At 47.6% G+C, this 12,508-nt stretch overlaps 1 protein-coding gene across 1 annotated transcript in view; it reads right to left on the bottom strand.

Moving 5' to 3' along the window:
- Nucleotides 1-943, bottom strand: part of CCDC92 (coiled-coil domain containing 92) — a 5,143-nt gene extending 4,200 nt beyond the window's left edge. Inside the window, exon 1 of the mRNA XM_007448656.1 lies at nucleotides 922-943. Coding sequence (XP_007448718.1) covers nucleotides 922-943 — 22 coding nt within the window. The remainder of the gene's footprint in view (nucleotides 1-921) is intronic.
- Nucleotides 944-12,508: the final 11,565 nt, after the last annotated feature.

The raw sequence follows: 12,508 nt of genomic DNA, 5'->3' as shown, positions 1-12,508 counted from the left end.
CCCCCACCCCCCGCCCCCGCCGGCTTCCATCCTCCATCATCAGCCACTCGCTCAGGGCCTTCGCTGTAACTCGAGAAATGTGGCGAGGTCAGTCGGCCATTCTGTAAACGCTATAGCCCAGTAATTCAAGACGCCTTGCACGGCGGCACTGAAACAGGCTGAGGATGAAATATGGATTATCTGCCTATAAATTATTCCTGTGAATACAGAGCCTCGGGTGCCTTTTTCCTAATCTGCTGGGCCAACGAGCGCCCCCAAATGAACCACCTCTCAGAGGGCTTCCGGTGAGCGGGTGTGTGGCAGGGTGGCACGAGGGTCCGCTCTGGAGGTGGCAACACGCCGGGCGACACCAAGCACTCTCTGTTACCTGTAAGCCCCGCAGCTTACAGATATTTACACCCCAGCTCTGGAGCTAAGAACGGCGCGTACCTGGAACCCAGGACACGCGTTTTCATTCACACGAGGAGGCTGAAGGAGGAAAGGAAAGTGAAGGAGTGCAGAGGACAGAGAACGTGCCAGACAAAGCCTGGGCGAAGGGTGCACACGGACACGTGCTGGGAGGGACACACCTGTCAGGGGAGAAGCTGGCGAGAGACAGCTGTGACTAAGAAGAAACAGTGCAGTTTTGGGTGCGAGTGTTCACTGCACCTTATTACAGGAGGCGATCTGGCAAAGTGTATCTGGAGCCTTAGAATTTATCTTCCCTCTGACTTAGCGGTTCCATTTCTAGGAATCCACCAGAGGGAAATAATGACCTCTGTGTGAGGAGATGTAGCTAGGAGGACGGTCATTACAGTGCAGTGTACAGTCAGAAAAGACCGGAAACAACTCAAAATCCAGCAAGAGGGAACTGGTTGTTGAGTAAATACAGGATCATTTCTATGGAAGGAAGATCAGATTTCCCCAGGCCTTGAGCTCTACCTAAAAACTGGCTGCAGGCCATGCCAGAGCTGAGTTTCGATCCACCAGAGCTTTCCTCAGGGGAGCTGAGAGCAGCCTTTCCGCAGGAGCGAGGAAGGTTTCCGCCCCTGAATTGTCTCCCTGCTGTAGCCACAAGTTCCTTGTATGGGACTGCCGGGCCAGACACTAATTCTAACTGGAGCCCCACGGTGCCTGAGATCCCGACGCTGTGTGGTCAGCGCGTGGCCTTGGGAGGAGGACGCTGACCTAACAAAGGAGCCAGCCCGGAACAAGTCAAGTCCGGGGTGTGAGCTGTGAAGGGCTGCAGAGTGTCCGAAAGCTGGACAGCCTCGACATCAAACGGAGGCAGATGCAGGACCGCTTCTGGAGCTTCTGGTAGAGATGCCCACGTGTACTTCTGCTCAGCAAACCTGAGTCGGTCACTCTGGCATCAATTCCGTTGTCTCACCGGGAACATCGACTCCTAGGCGCTACAAGGGGCTTCGCAAGTGGCAACGCCAGAGGAGATGCCTTGTTCTCCTGTTCAAAAGGATGGACCCAAATCTGCGCTCCTGGTGGCTAATGGAGAAAGCAGAGCCTGTGCTTTGGGGGTTTGCCATTGACGAGAAAGAACTATTTACATTTGATCCAGAACTTAGTGGGTCTGGAAGGGTGAAGAATGAGCCGGGTGTACAGTTGGCCCCTCGCTGCCCAGCGGCCTGGAGCGTCCACCGCTGCGTCTTGGTGACTCTACTTGGAAAACAGTTCTCAAGTCCACTTCCTTTTCTCCATCTCCACACCTAAGCCACACCACCCTCACCTGAATCGCTGCGGAATCCTCCCTCTGTCCTCTCTCGCCGCCTCGATTCCGTCCCCACATCGTAGCAGAGTGATTTTCACAGAATCTTCGGGGGCTCCCACGGCTCTGAGTGAGGCTGGTCCACATGGTCCCGGGCCTGGCCCTGTGCCCTCTGTGCTCAGCTGCTCAGTGAGCCTCCAGGGCCTTGGCTGGGCCGCGCCTCCGCACCCCGGGGCCTTGTCTTGGGCTCCTCTGTCCGGAGTGCTCCTCTCGGGTCCTCCCTTGGGCCCACTGTTCCCGTGAGCCAACGTCTGCGTGTCGTTTACTTCTCGGCCCAAGTTCACTTCCTCCCGGAAGCCCTGGCCCCCAGGCTGGGCGAGGTCACGCACTCTAAGCCTTCACGGCCTGCCCACAACTAGTTAACGGTCTCCCGCCTCCACGCGCAGACTGCAGGCTCGGTCACTGCTGTACCCCAGGCCCTTGCACGGTGCCTGGCACCCAGGAGGCCCACCGCCAGCACCTGCTAACCCAGTGGGCCCCAGCGCCGGGTTGTCCAGCATGGGTGTGGCACCAGGGGAGCTTGAGGCCTTCGGGGCTTGTTTCCACGAGCTTCTGGCTTAACTTACAGGCATGCCTTGCACAAAGAAAGCACGATTTGCTAAAACTGCAAAACAGTTTTGTCCGGCACTGACGGTACAAAATGAGGTGTCACCAAAACCAGAAATAAATATGTGTTCTATGATCTACCATGGGGGGCAGGGAGGGGAGTGGAAATGTGGCCTCAGCAGGCACCCCAGTCCCATCACAGTCTGGTATTAAATTTTATTTGTAACAAATTTAATATGATTTAAATAAGTATTCACATTCTAACTGCCTTGGTGAGTCGGCGACTTGAATGGCACTAAATCTGTAATTCATTAATTCACCATCATAACTACAGAGATAAAAGCGTGCCCTTGAAGCTTCCCATTAGCCCGGGCAGGCAGTCTGGGGAAGAACGAACATGAGGTGAGTAGAGGAGCGCGATTATATAATGTGCAAAGCCGGCCAGTGAGCTTTGACGGCTCCGTTTGGAGCCCTGACAACCAGAGGACAAGGGTTTTTCAGCCCCGTGATATTCCATTTGGAGGTGGGTCTCTCGTCTTCCACACTCTATGCTGACTTAAAAGGCCCGGAGGAGGAGGTGCCATCTGTGTGGGGCGTTCTCTGGTTGTTGGATATACATGCACGAGACAGGTCCACTTAGGTCCGAGGAAACTAGTCACACCTCCAGATGGGACCCAAATTACTACAGTATTTTCTCATCAGCTCAAAAGGGTACATAGTATCACTGACTTGCTGAGGACAGGGAGTCGCTGCTGCTTAAAAGAAGGTGATGGTTTAATGTCTTCTCATTAGTTCCTGATGACATGGAATCACTGTAACGACTTAGTCCTTCCCAGAAGCTGACATGAGTGAAGCTACAGAAGCATCCTGTTCAGGCCAAGGAGACGCAGCTGAGAGATGCAGATAACATGGAGGAAGGGATGGAGTTCGTCCTGGGAGGCTTGATTCAGAATCTCTGGCTATGGGAGCCAGAGACGTGAAGGAGCATTCACTACCCCTCCCTGAAAGGGTCAGCGTGATGGATGAAGGTAAGGTGCAGGCGTCTGCTGCAGATGAATAATGCATCCTGCTTGAGTAAAAGGCACTCAGGCCCTCTCGGCCGTGTGTCACCCAGTAGTGCAGGGCGGCACCCATAGAGCGTGGCTGACAGAACACTGCACCTTCCCTGTCAAAAGGGCATATACTACATGTTGTGGGCTCTTTGTACTGCAGCTTTTTGTCTCGAGGCAATCCCATTTCGTTTCTCAGTGTCATCAGGAGCCATCGGCAATTTTACAGTTATTTGCTTGGTCAAAGGCAGCGTGGTCTGGACGTGGGCCCTCTTCTCTCCCCGGAGATGCAGCCCTCACTGTGGAGGATGCGGTTCCAGCCACGGCAGCAGCCAGAGGGCAAGCCCCACTCTGCCTGCTTCCTCCCGTGGAATCCCGGCAGAAGCAAAGGGCATGGGCATCTCAAAGCAAGACCATCCGTGCGGCAGGTTACCTTGATCGTGATCTGGAGGTTAGGCCACATCCATGTTTTATCCCGTGGCAAATTCACTAGACATTAAATTTCTGTGAATTTACTGTTCCCTCTATATGGTCAGAAAGTTAACACTTGAAAAGGGCCAAGTTCTATAGAGGTTGGCACCTGGCCGAGACGGCTTCCCGGAGCGGGCAGGGATACTAACATCACCTCGTGGTGACAACATGCTTTTAATGACGGTTCTCAGAGAGACGTGAGGACCCCGACCTCACTGGGTCTGCTCTGTATCCGCATGAGGACAAATTGCCTGTCAGTAGCTCACATCCAGTTCTCAACCCAATTCAAAGTAATGTCAAAAAAAAAAAAAAAAAAAAGTAATGTCCTTTCCTCCCTTTGGGGGCATTAATGTATAAATGATGACATCATGATCTTATTTATGGACCATCTCCGCTTGCGCAAGCACGAAGCGCTTCCCCATCACTTACGTCGTTTGTTCTCACAAACACCCAAGGAAAAACAGGAACGTCCTGCCCACAAGTGAAAACATAAATCAAGAAATGCTGCATCTGAGCCCTGAGGCTGCTCCTAGCCCTCAGATCCTGTGGGTGAGAACCCGGAGGGCAGGGGTGGACTTGAACTTCAGGCAGAAATTCAGATGCTTTCCACAAAGCACGCACACGATCTCCAGTGCTCTGAAGCTGGCGGGGGGAATGTGCGCAGTCCACTGCAGCAGCCTCTAGGCGGGAAGGGCTGCAGCGTTCCCCCAGCACAGCGCGGGGCGAGCCTGGGGCCGCACTGCTCACGGAGGTGGGACCCACCCTCCCTATGCTCCAGGTGGGACAGTCAGCGACCGGGGAGGCTCTGCCGACCACCCAGTACGGCAGAAAGACTCACCAACAAGTCTTGCTTTTTTTTTTTTTTTTTTTTTTGGCCATGCCGTGCGCATGCGGGATTTTAGTTCCTGCTGCCAAGTCCCTCCGATGCTCTTGGGGGTCAAGCCCCATGTTCCCAGTGGCCCTGCCTGCTCAGCTGCCCACCCCTGCCCTGGCCTCGCCCCATACCACCTACACTGCTGCCCTCTCACCCCTGGCATCTGCCGCAGCCCCAGCACGGGGCCTCTGCACACTGGTTCCCGCAATCTGCACTGCTCTTGGCAAACCACCTCCCGCCCCGCCTCCACCGCCGCCTAATCAGCCCCCATTCTTCCTTCGTGTCTGAACTCCCAAATTACGTACGGGCTTCAGTTACTTTTATACGGCTCCCCGATGGTACCGACTGGAGATCTCAACAAGAATTACGTGGCATTAATCAAAAAGCACTGCAGCAGCACTGATTTGAACATGACCTCATCCTGTAATTTCTTCATACGCCAGAAACAATGTTTTAAAGTATCCCTGGACCACATTTCTTAGGCTAAAAGAAATGGAATGTCTTTGATAGGAAAAGGTCTCACCATTTAAAAATGGGACACTTCTTTGTTCCTGGGCAATCAAAAGTAGACTTATCTTTTCTCTCAACACAAAGCTTGTGGAAATAGGGTAATAATTTTAGAATCTGAAAAAAAAATAGTACACCCAGTACTCACGTGGTGCTGTGAATTACTTATAACAAGCTATTTTAGATCCTAGTCATGAATAAGTTATAACCCATTCACATCTGGTTCTCGTGCCGTGAACCGTCAGAACGACTGGCGTCCCAATGCCTCTGCGCGTGCTCGGTGGGGCCCGGGACCCGGCAAGCGTCTTGTGCGCAAGGACCTCTGTGGCTGTTTTGTGGGAACTGTCTGTGTGGCTCTGGTGTCCTCTGGCTGAAGCACTGTCACGGAGTAAATGAAGGTTGGCCAGAGGACAAAGGCAAGTGTAGTGATTAAATGTAAGAGAAGAGATGGTTCCCAGCAGGGAGGTGGTGTCCTAAGTGGATTCGTGGACTCAGGAAATGTTGAGGGTGGCAGAGACCTTCAAAATCAACTATTCCAACACCTCTTTATTTCAAGATCAAGAACCTGTGGCCCAAAGAAGATTTGCTTAGCACAACGGGATAAAAAAAAGAGCAGAATGGCCAAAGTCTTGAGGTGCTAGAGTGTTTGGGGTTAAATCTGAACCCTATCTTGTCACCTAAACCATCGTAATATCTAACTTAAAGGGTTAAGTGCTAAATGCAATCACTTATGGTGTCTGGCATGTAGTAAGTGCTCAATAATTGTTACCTATATTATTTTATGTAAATATTGGTCAATATATAAATACTGTTTACTTATTCCCACACTAGGGTATTTCCTGAACATCATCTAAGTGTGGAAATGAGCTAGCAAAGGATTCCAGTTACTTCCAAAGAGGGAAACATAAAAGCAAACACAAGCATTTTCTGCTGGCCTTTTCCATTTTCACTGGAGAGGAGCCATTCAGGGATGCGAATAAAGAGAGTCAGGCAGAATCAGGCACCCTAAGGGACAGTAAAACCTACTTCCTAGGTTGAATCAATCTATAGTACTCTACAAGAAGCTAAAAAAAGGTGGAAGGCTAATTAGGCCATCAACTCGCAATCTAAAATACCTGCTTGTAGGAAAGGAAACTTACCATCTCTGAAAAATGAAGCCTGATGTTATTCTGAATTCACAACAATCCTAGATAAAGAAACCGTTTTAAGTTGCACGACCCTGTTATTTCTACTTGCACGTGTATTTAAGAAGTTCAGCTGGTAAGTTATTTGAGAATCCCAAAGAGTTAGGACACTAAGAAAAAGGACAGCATTTCAAGGAAGCGTAAGCACTCAACAATCACTCCAAAAACATTCTGGTAAAAAGAATGAACACCATTAAAGAGTGGAAGTAAAAAAACGTTGAAAGCAAAAGATGCAATTATTTTTTTAAAGTGACAAAAAATCTTGTTTATTAATCATTCTTAAGCAATTGGGATATTTTTAAAACTAATACAATAGGCGGGTCAAGAGCTTAGCACAGGAGTCAGAATCCTGGGCTCCAGTTCGGACTCAGCCACGTTCGAGCTGCAGCCTCTCTGTGCCCTCACCTTTTTCTCCCATAACATGAGGAACAATAACAGTACCTACAAGACATAGTGATTGGGGGGGATAAAATGAGCTATCTTAGATAAAACACTTAGCATGTGTCTGGTCTACTGTGATAAAGTGGTAACTGAACTATATTTGCACTCATCCAAATGTGGAAACTTTGGATGGAGATGCTTTTTGGGGTCCTGTTCTCTGTCTGGGTGGGCAGTGCACATCACCTTTTAATAGTTGGTCTCTAAAAGCTAAAAGAGGAGAAAGCCAGTAGAAACCAAAAGAAGAAAAGCATCTTTTGCAAGATAACCACCTCACAGAGTAATCTGAATGTCTGCCAGTGAGGAGTTAGCGTGGCACATGTGAACTATGATATCATTAAAAATGATAATGTGGATCTATATTTATTGACAAGGAAATACATCTATAATAGGTTAAGTCAAAAGAGTATATTAAAAGCTGTATATATCATATTTTTTGTAGATACAAGTAGAGAAAAAAATTCTAGAAGTATACACAATGAAACATTAAAAGCATTTATCTCTAGATGGTGGATTGTGGGTGATTTTTACTTGAAAAAAATTCTATTTTGGTACTACCTAAAGCTTCTTTAATGATGAAAATATATTACTTTATAGTCAGAAAAAACTATAAAGCAGTTTCTCTTACAGAACATAACCACTAACTATCCACTAGCAAAGTGGTATCATATGTTTTAATGATGTTGTCCCAGGGTAGTCTTGGGATGCTTTACCAGAACCAAGAAGAATTAACGGGAAGGCAATTTTTATAAAAGCAACAATTTAGTGTCTCCGAGATATGCAGAAAATGATCATGATGAGCCCTTGAGCACCTCCCCAACCCCATGCATTGTACATTCCTGTAATTCTCTGACATTATCCATCATAAAATACAAGGCTCATCAACAATTCTTTAGACACCGACAGCCATTTCCTTCTGAAAGAATGTACAGCCTAACATTAAAGTTGTAATAGATGTGATTAGAGGCATCAGCAATTAGACAGGGAAATGCGATATGTGGTTGTCTGGGAAGGCTGCAGTCACTGGAGGCGTACGTGATGGATTTATGAACCGTGTTTCTCTGCAGTCTGATTATCTCATACTTTAAGAGTTTCTATTTGACTTCTATTTAAAAACCATGTCACGTGTCTGTACACCGGTAGGGGCTCGGTCCCTCTGTGTGTAAACGTCTCAGGAAGAAAGCAAGTCTGTGTTTCAGGTTGTCAAAAAGTGCCTCCGAGTGGGCTGTGGCCAGGTAGAGAAACACATGCACTCCCACGGTCTGAAATCACACAGTACCTTCTGGGAGTGCCCAGGGCCTCCCAGAAAACTGGGCGACTTCGTGGCCAGCATGCTCATGCCCTGTGGCAGACCCCACCCCAGGAGGCAGGCGCACCAGCACCCCATCTCCTGGCTGTGAGGGGCTGCCATCCCGGGCATCACGTCAGCACACAGTCGGCTCGGCACTTCCTGTTTCAGGGAAGTTGCTTCTAGGGCAGGGAGTGGCCAGGTGGCCGGCGGGTCTGTGGTGGCGCCACTTGGCCCTTCCTGCTCTCCCTGCATCCCCCTCCTGCCCTTCCCGGGCAGCCTCCAGCTGACTGCCCCGCCCCTGCCGCCCCGGGATCACCCAAATCGCCTCATTTCAGAAGCGAGGGCAGGAAACATTTGCAACTAAAGAGAGATGCCATTTGTGAGCTTCTGACAACCTTGTCCTTTACCAAGATGATCCTGAGCCAACAATTTAGGGACATATAAAATCTCAAGACTTCCCACACAAAGAGTTCTACCGAGTGATATCTGCCTTCAACTGGAAAGGAAAATTAGCAGGTCATATCTGATTAGTGTTTCCGTTTCTACATCTGACTATGATTACTGCAGACTTTAATTGTCTGCTGGTTGACAATGAAAAGGTGTGGTGACCCAAATGCCAAACTGTCCCCTTACGCTGATGAAATAGGAGGTGCTTCTCAAATCTTAGCGCCTGATGATCACTCTGCCCTAAATTGTATTTCCGAGGCTGAGATGTGTGCACTTGCTTTAAAGATCTCTCTCTATATGGTTTGCCAAACGGATGAACCATTTCAATTGATTTAACTGATAGGGCTTCTTTTATCCATTTTGTGGGCCTGACTAATTAGGCCCACAAAAAGAAGGAAAGGTATTATTATTATTATTATTGGCCGCACCGTGCACCATGCTGCATCTTAGTTCCCCAACCAGGGCCAGGGATCGAACCCGTGTCCCCTGCATTGGGAGCATGGAGTCTTAAATCACTGGACTGCCAGAGAAGTCCCCGGAAAGAAAGGTATTATTAACCAAAGCTCTATACACTTTAATTTAGCCATACTTTTCCTTTATTACTTATACTAAAGTAAACTAGTCGGTTGTTTCATTAGTGCTAATAGAACATATTTAGCTAAACTCTCACTAAGCATCTAAGATGATCACTGATAGAGAAAAGAGACTTTATCCTCGTGCTGTTCTAGAAAGGACTCTGCCCGGTTACAGCCATGTCATCTTGGACAGCATTACAATTTGGCTAGGCGACCAAGCAAAAACGAGACACCTCCCGACTTGCCCTTCTACAAAATGGGCCCACGCGAGTTATTTCAGACAAGTTGAAAGAAGGATAGTAGAGAGCTTTGAAATCATTAAAACAGTCCAACAGTAGTCAATTCAGCGACGAAAGGGACCAGGGCCAAGCATTCAGCTTTACTAATTACATACCCTCTGGTGATCAGTGATAAAATATTTTTATGGGACTTTTTTCCCCTATGGAATAACAGCTGGAGTACAAATATTTTTAAAAGAAGATAAACCTATTCTTTTAAACAGGCATTTACCTGGATCTTCGCTTCCTAGAACGTTTTTGATGGCTGCAGCATGTCCGCCTAAGGATGCCTGACCTCTCGATTGCCCATCTACTGCTCTGACAGTCACGACACAGATTATCCACATCTTTAAAAGTTTCCTTTCTGTGAGCTTCCTGTGCCGTGTAGAATAAATGAGGCACGTTTACTGATGACATTCAGGGTGACTCCCATAAAGTTCTCTCTACTCACAATGACTCTTTATTGTGTCAGGGGTCGGGAGAATTCCCAGAATCCTATACTCCACTTCTTTAGTAAGTCATGCATTGAGTTCCAGGAGAGGAGAAAACCTCCCCACAGAATACTGCCCTATTAACAAGGTCTGGCATCTAAAACAAACAAGCAATGCTGAGATCCAGATGAAGCTGACAAGAGTGAGAATGAGGCAAGGAGGTATGCAGGTGCTGTGCAGGTAATTTAGGGTTTGTCTTTGCAGCCAAATTTGGATCATATTAGACAAACGAGCCATTAGTACATTAGCCAGCAGAAATAACTAAAAACAAATAAAGGTAAAATAAGAGGGAGGGCAAATTGTATTTCACAGATTATCTGTCAGCTGTGGGAGGACAGCAGAAGTAGTTGGGGAAAGAAAACAATCACTGCATTTTATATTCATTTGGAATTTTCAAAGAAGGGGATGCAATTCAGTATTTTCTCATTCTTCCTGTCCTTGACACTATTTTTCTTTTGCACTTTTGTCGCTTTTTCCATTTGCATGACAGCCTTTGTTTTGTTTTCCTCTAGTATTGGACCTCATACTCCCACAATGGGATTAATTATAATCATGAAACTCTTTCGGGGCCCACTTTAATTTAGATACTTTTACTAATAAGCATACGATGTATCCATATTTTTGGAACTTGGCAATTTTGGTTTAGAGTGCCCAGATTTTCCATTTGAAGTCCAAAATCCTTAGGCTGGGTGTTTCAGCTTCTTCTGGCTGATCCAATTCTGGTGGCGTCTATCAGGCTGTTGGGAGCCAGTGGAATTTGTTTTTCCTCCCATTTTTCATAACGGGCAGGATGGTCACCTCAGATCACGCAGTTTCTTGCTGGTTGTGTGGGAGGGTGTGAAGCAGCCTCCATCTCAGCGAAACATCTGTGCCAAGATCCTTTTCCGCTGGCTTTACCCTGCTTTTCTAGGGTGTGACCACCGCAGTTTAAAGTGAGCTTGCTGATGGAGATGGTGTTGGTGATAGATAGGCCTGTTCCGTCTCCCCCACTCTACCCTGACACAGCCTCTGGGTTGGTCTAAGGCACTTAGACCATACTCAAAGGCATTTTTTTTAATTGTGAAAAGCTGAAAATCATTCACAAAAATCGACATTATGGCTATTATTTACCTAGTGTCTGTGCCAGGCTCATAGGTTAACCACCTAATTCTTGAAACAATCACACAAGAGAGGTATGATACCCATTTTTTTAAAACATCTTTATTGGAGTATAACTGCTTTACAATGGTGTGTTAATTTCTGCTGTATAACAAAGTGAATCAGCTATACGTATACGATACCCATTTTTTACGGAACTAAGGCTCAGAGGAGTAAGACCTTTGCCTAAGTGTACATGAGGTACATGAGCCACATGCAAATCTGTTTCCAAAGGCTGGCACCTCCTCTGCCTCCAGACGTGTGGAGTTTGGAACCAGAAGGTCTCATGACAGCTCTGGGAGAAGGTGTCAGTTCTGGGTGCTCTCTGTACCCTGTGGAACGTTCCGTCCCGGTGTGGCCGCTACAGAATGCAGCAGTAGTGACGATGCTGACAGTGACAAGAGTTGCCACTTACCTAGCGTACCATGTGCTCGGTACTGTGCTGAGTGCTTTCCGTGCCTTCTCATCAAATCCAACAGCTCTGAGACAGGTACTTGCTATCTTCCCAACCTTATGTACTGAGGCATAGGGAGCTCAGAGCCTTATGGAGATCACACACAAACTGGGTATCCTCCTGGTGCTTTGTAGCTCCCTCTTCCCATTTCTTTTTAAGGAGGGAGAAATTGTGCTAACGTAGGTCTACACTTTTATCAGGAAAGATCTAACCCTTGGCTCAGAATTTCTCTTAGCTGAATTTTAAAGCATCCAGTGACAAGTCTTCACCAAGGTGTAACTGTCTCCATCGGCTGCAGTCCAGCTGGAAGTAAACTGCAGAGATGAGCTGTACTCAAGGATGAGCCAGAGCGACACAGCAGGTAGGGATGAACCCCCGGGCACTGGATCCGGAGCCAGGGTGCAGCAGTTTGATTCCTAGCCCTGCCACTTATTAACGATGCACCTTTTGGGCGAGTTATGTATAACTGCCCAAATGGGAAAGCTGCCAAATGGAAAATAGTACCTACTTTATTGGGGTTGTTGCGAAGATTAAATGAGTTGATCTGAAGAGGCGCTATCCGGGACTTCCCTGGTGGTCCAGTGGTTAAGACTCCATGCTTACAATGCAGGGGATACAGGCCTGATCCCTGGTCAGGGAACTAAGATCCCACATTCCACGTGGCAAAAAAATTAAAATTAAAATTAAAAAAAAAGGAGGCGCTATCCAATAGAACTTCCTGCAGTGGTAGAAATATTCTCTTCTCTGCTGTCCAGTGAAGTTCATGGACACATGAGCCACATGAGCTCATGACACACTGAGCCCTTGATATGTAGCTGGTGTGTATGAGAAAAGGAAATTTTCTTTTTATTTATTTTGATTTGACTTAATTCAAATTTAAGTTGTCCCACGTGGCTAGGGGTGACCATATTGGGCGGCGCAGATTTAAAGCGTTTACAGCTGTGCCTGGAACTACGTACTGGCTGCTGTCGGTGCTCCGACACGGAGAGCCATCCCCAAGCGCTCCC

This window comes from Lipotes vexillifer, unplaced genomic scaffold, assembly GCF_000442215.2.
Source record: "Lipotes vexillifer unplaced genomic scaffold, Lipotes_vexillifer_v1.1 scaffold21, whole genome shotgun sequence".
Classification (NCBI taxonomy): Eukaryota; Metazoa; Chordata; class Mammalia; order Artiodactyla; family Lipotidae; genus Lipotes; species Lipotes vexillifer.
The sequence above is the reverse complement of the archived record's forward strand: the minus strand, read 5'-3'. Positions and strand labels throughout refer to the sequence as shown.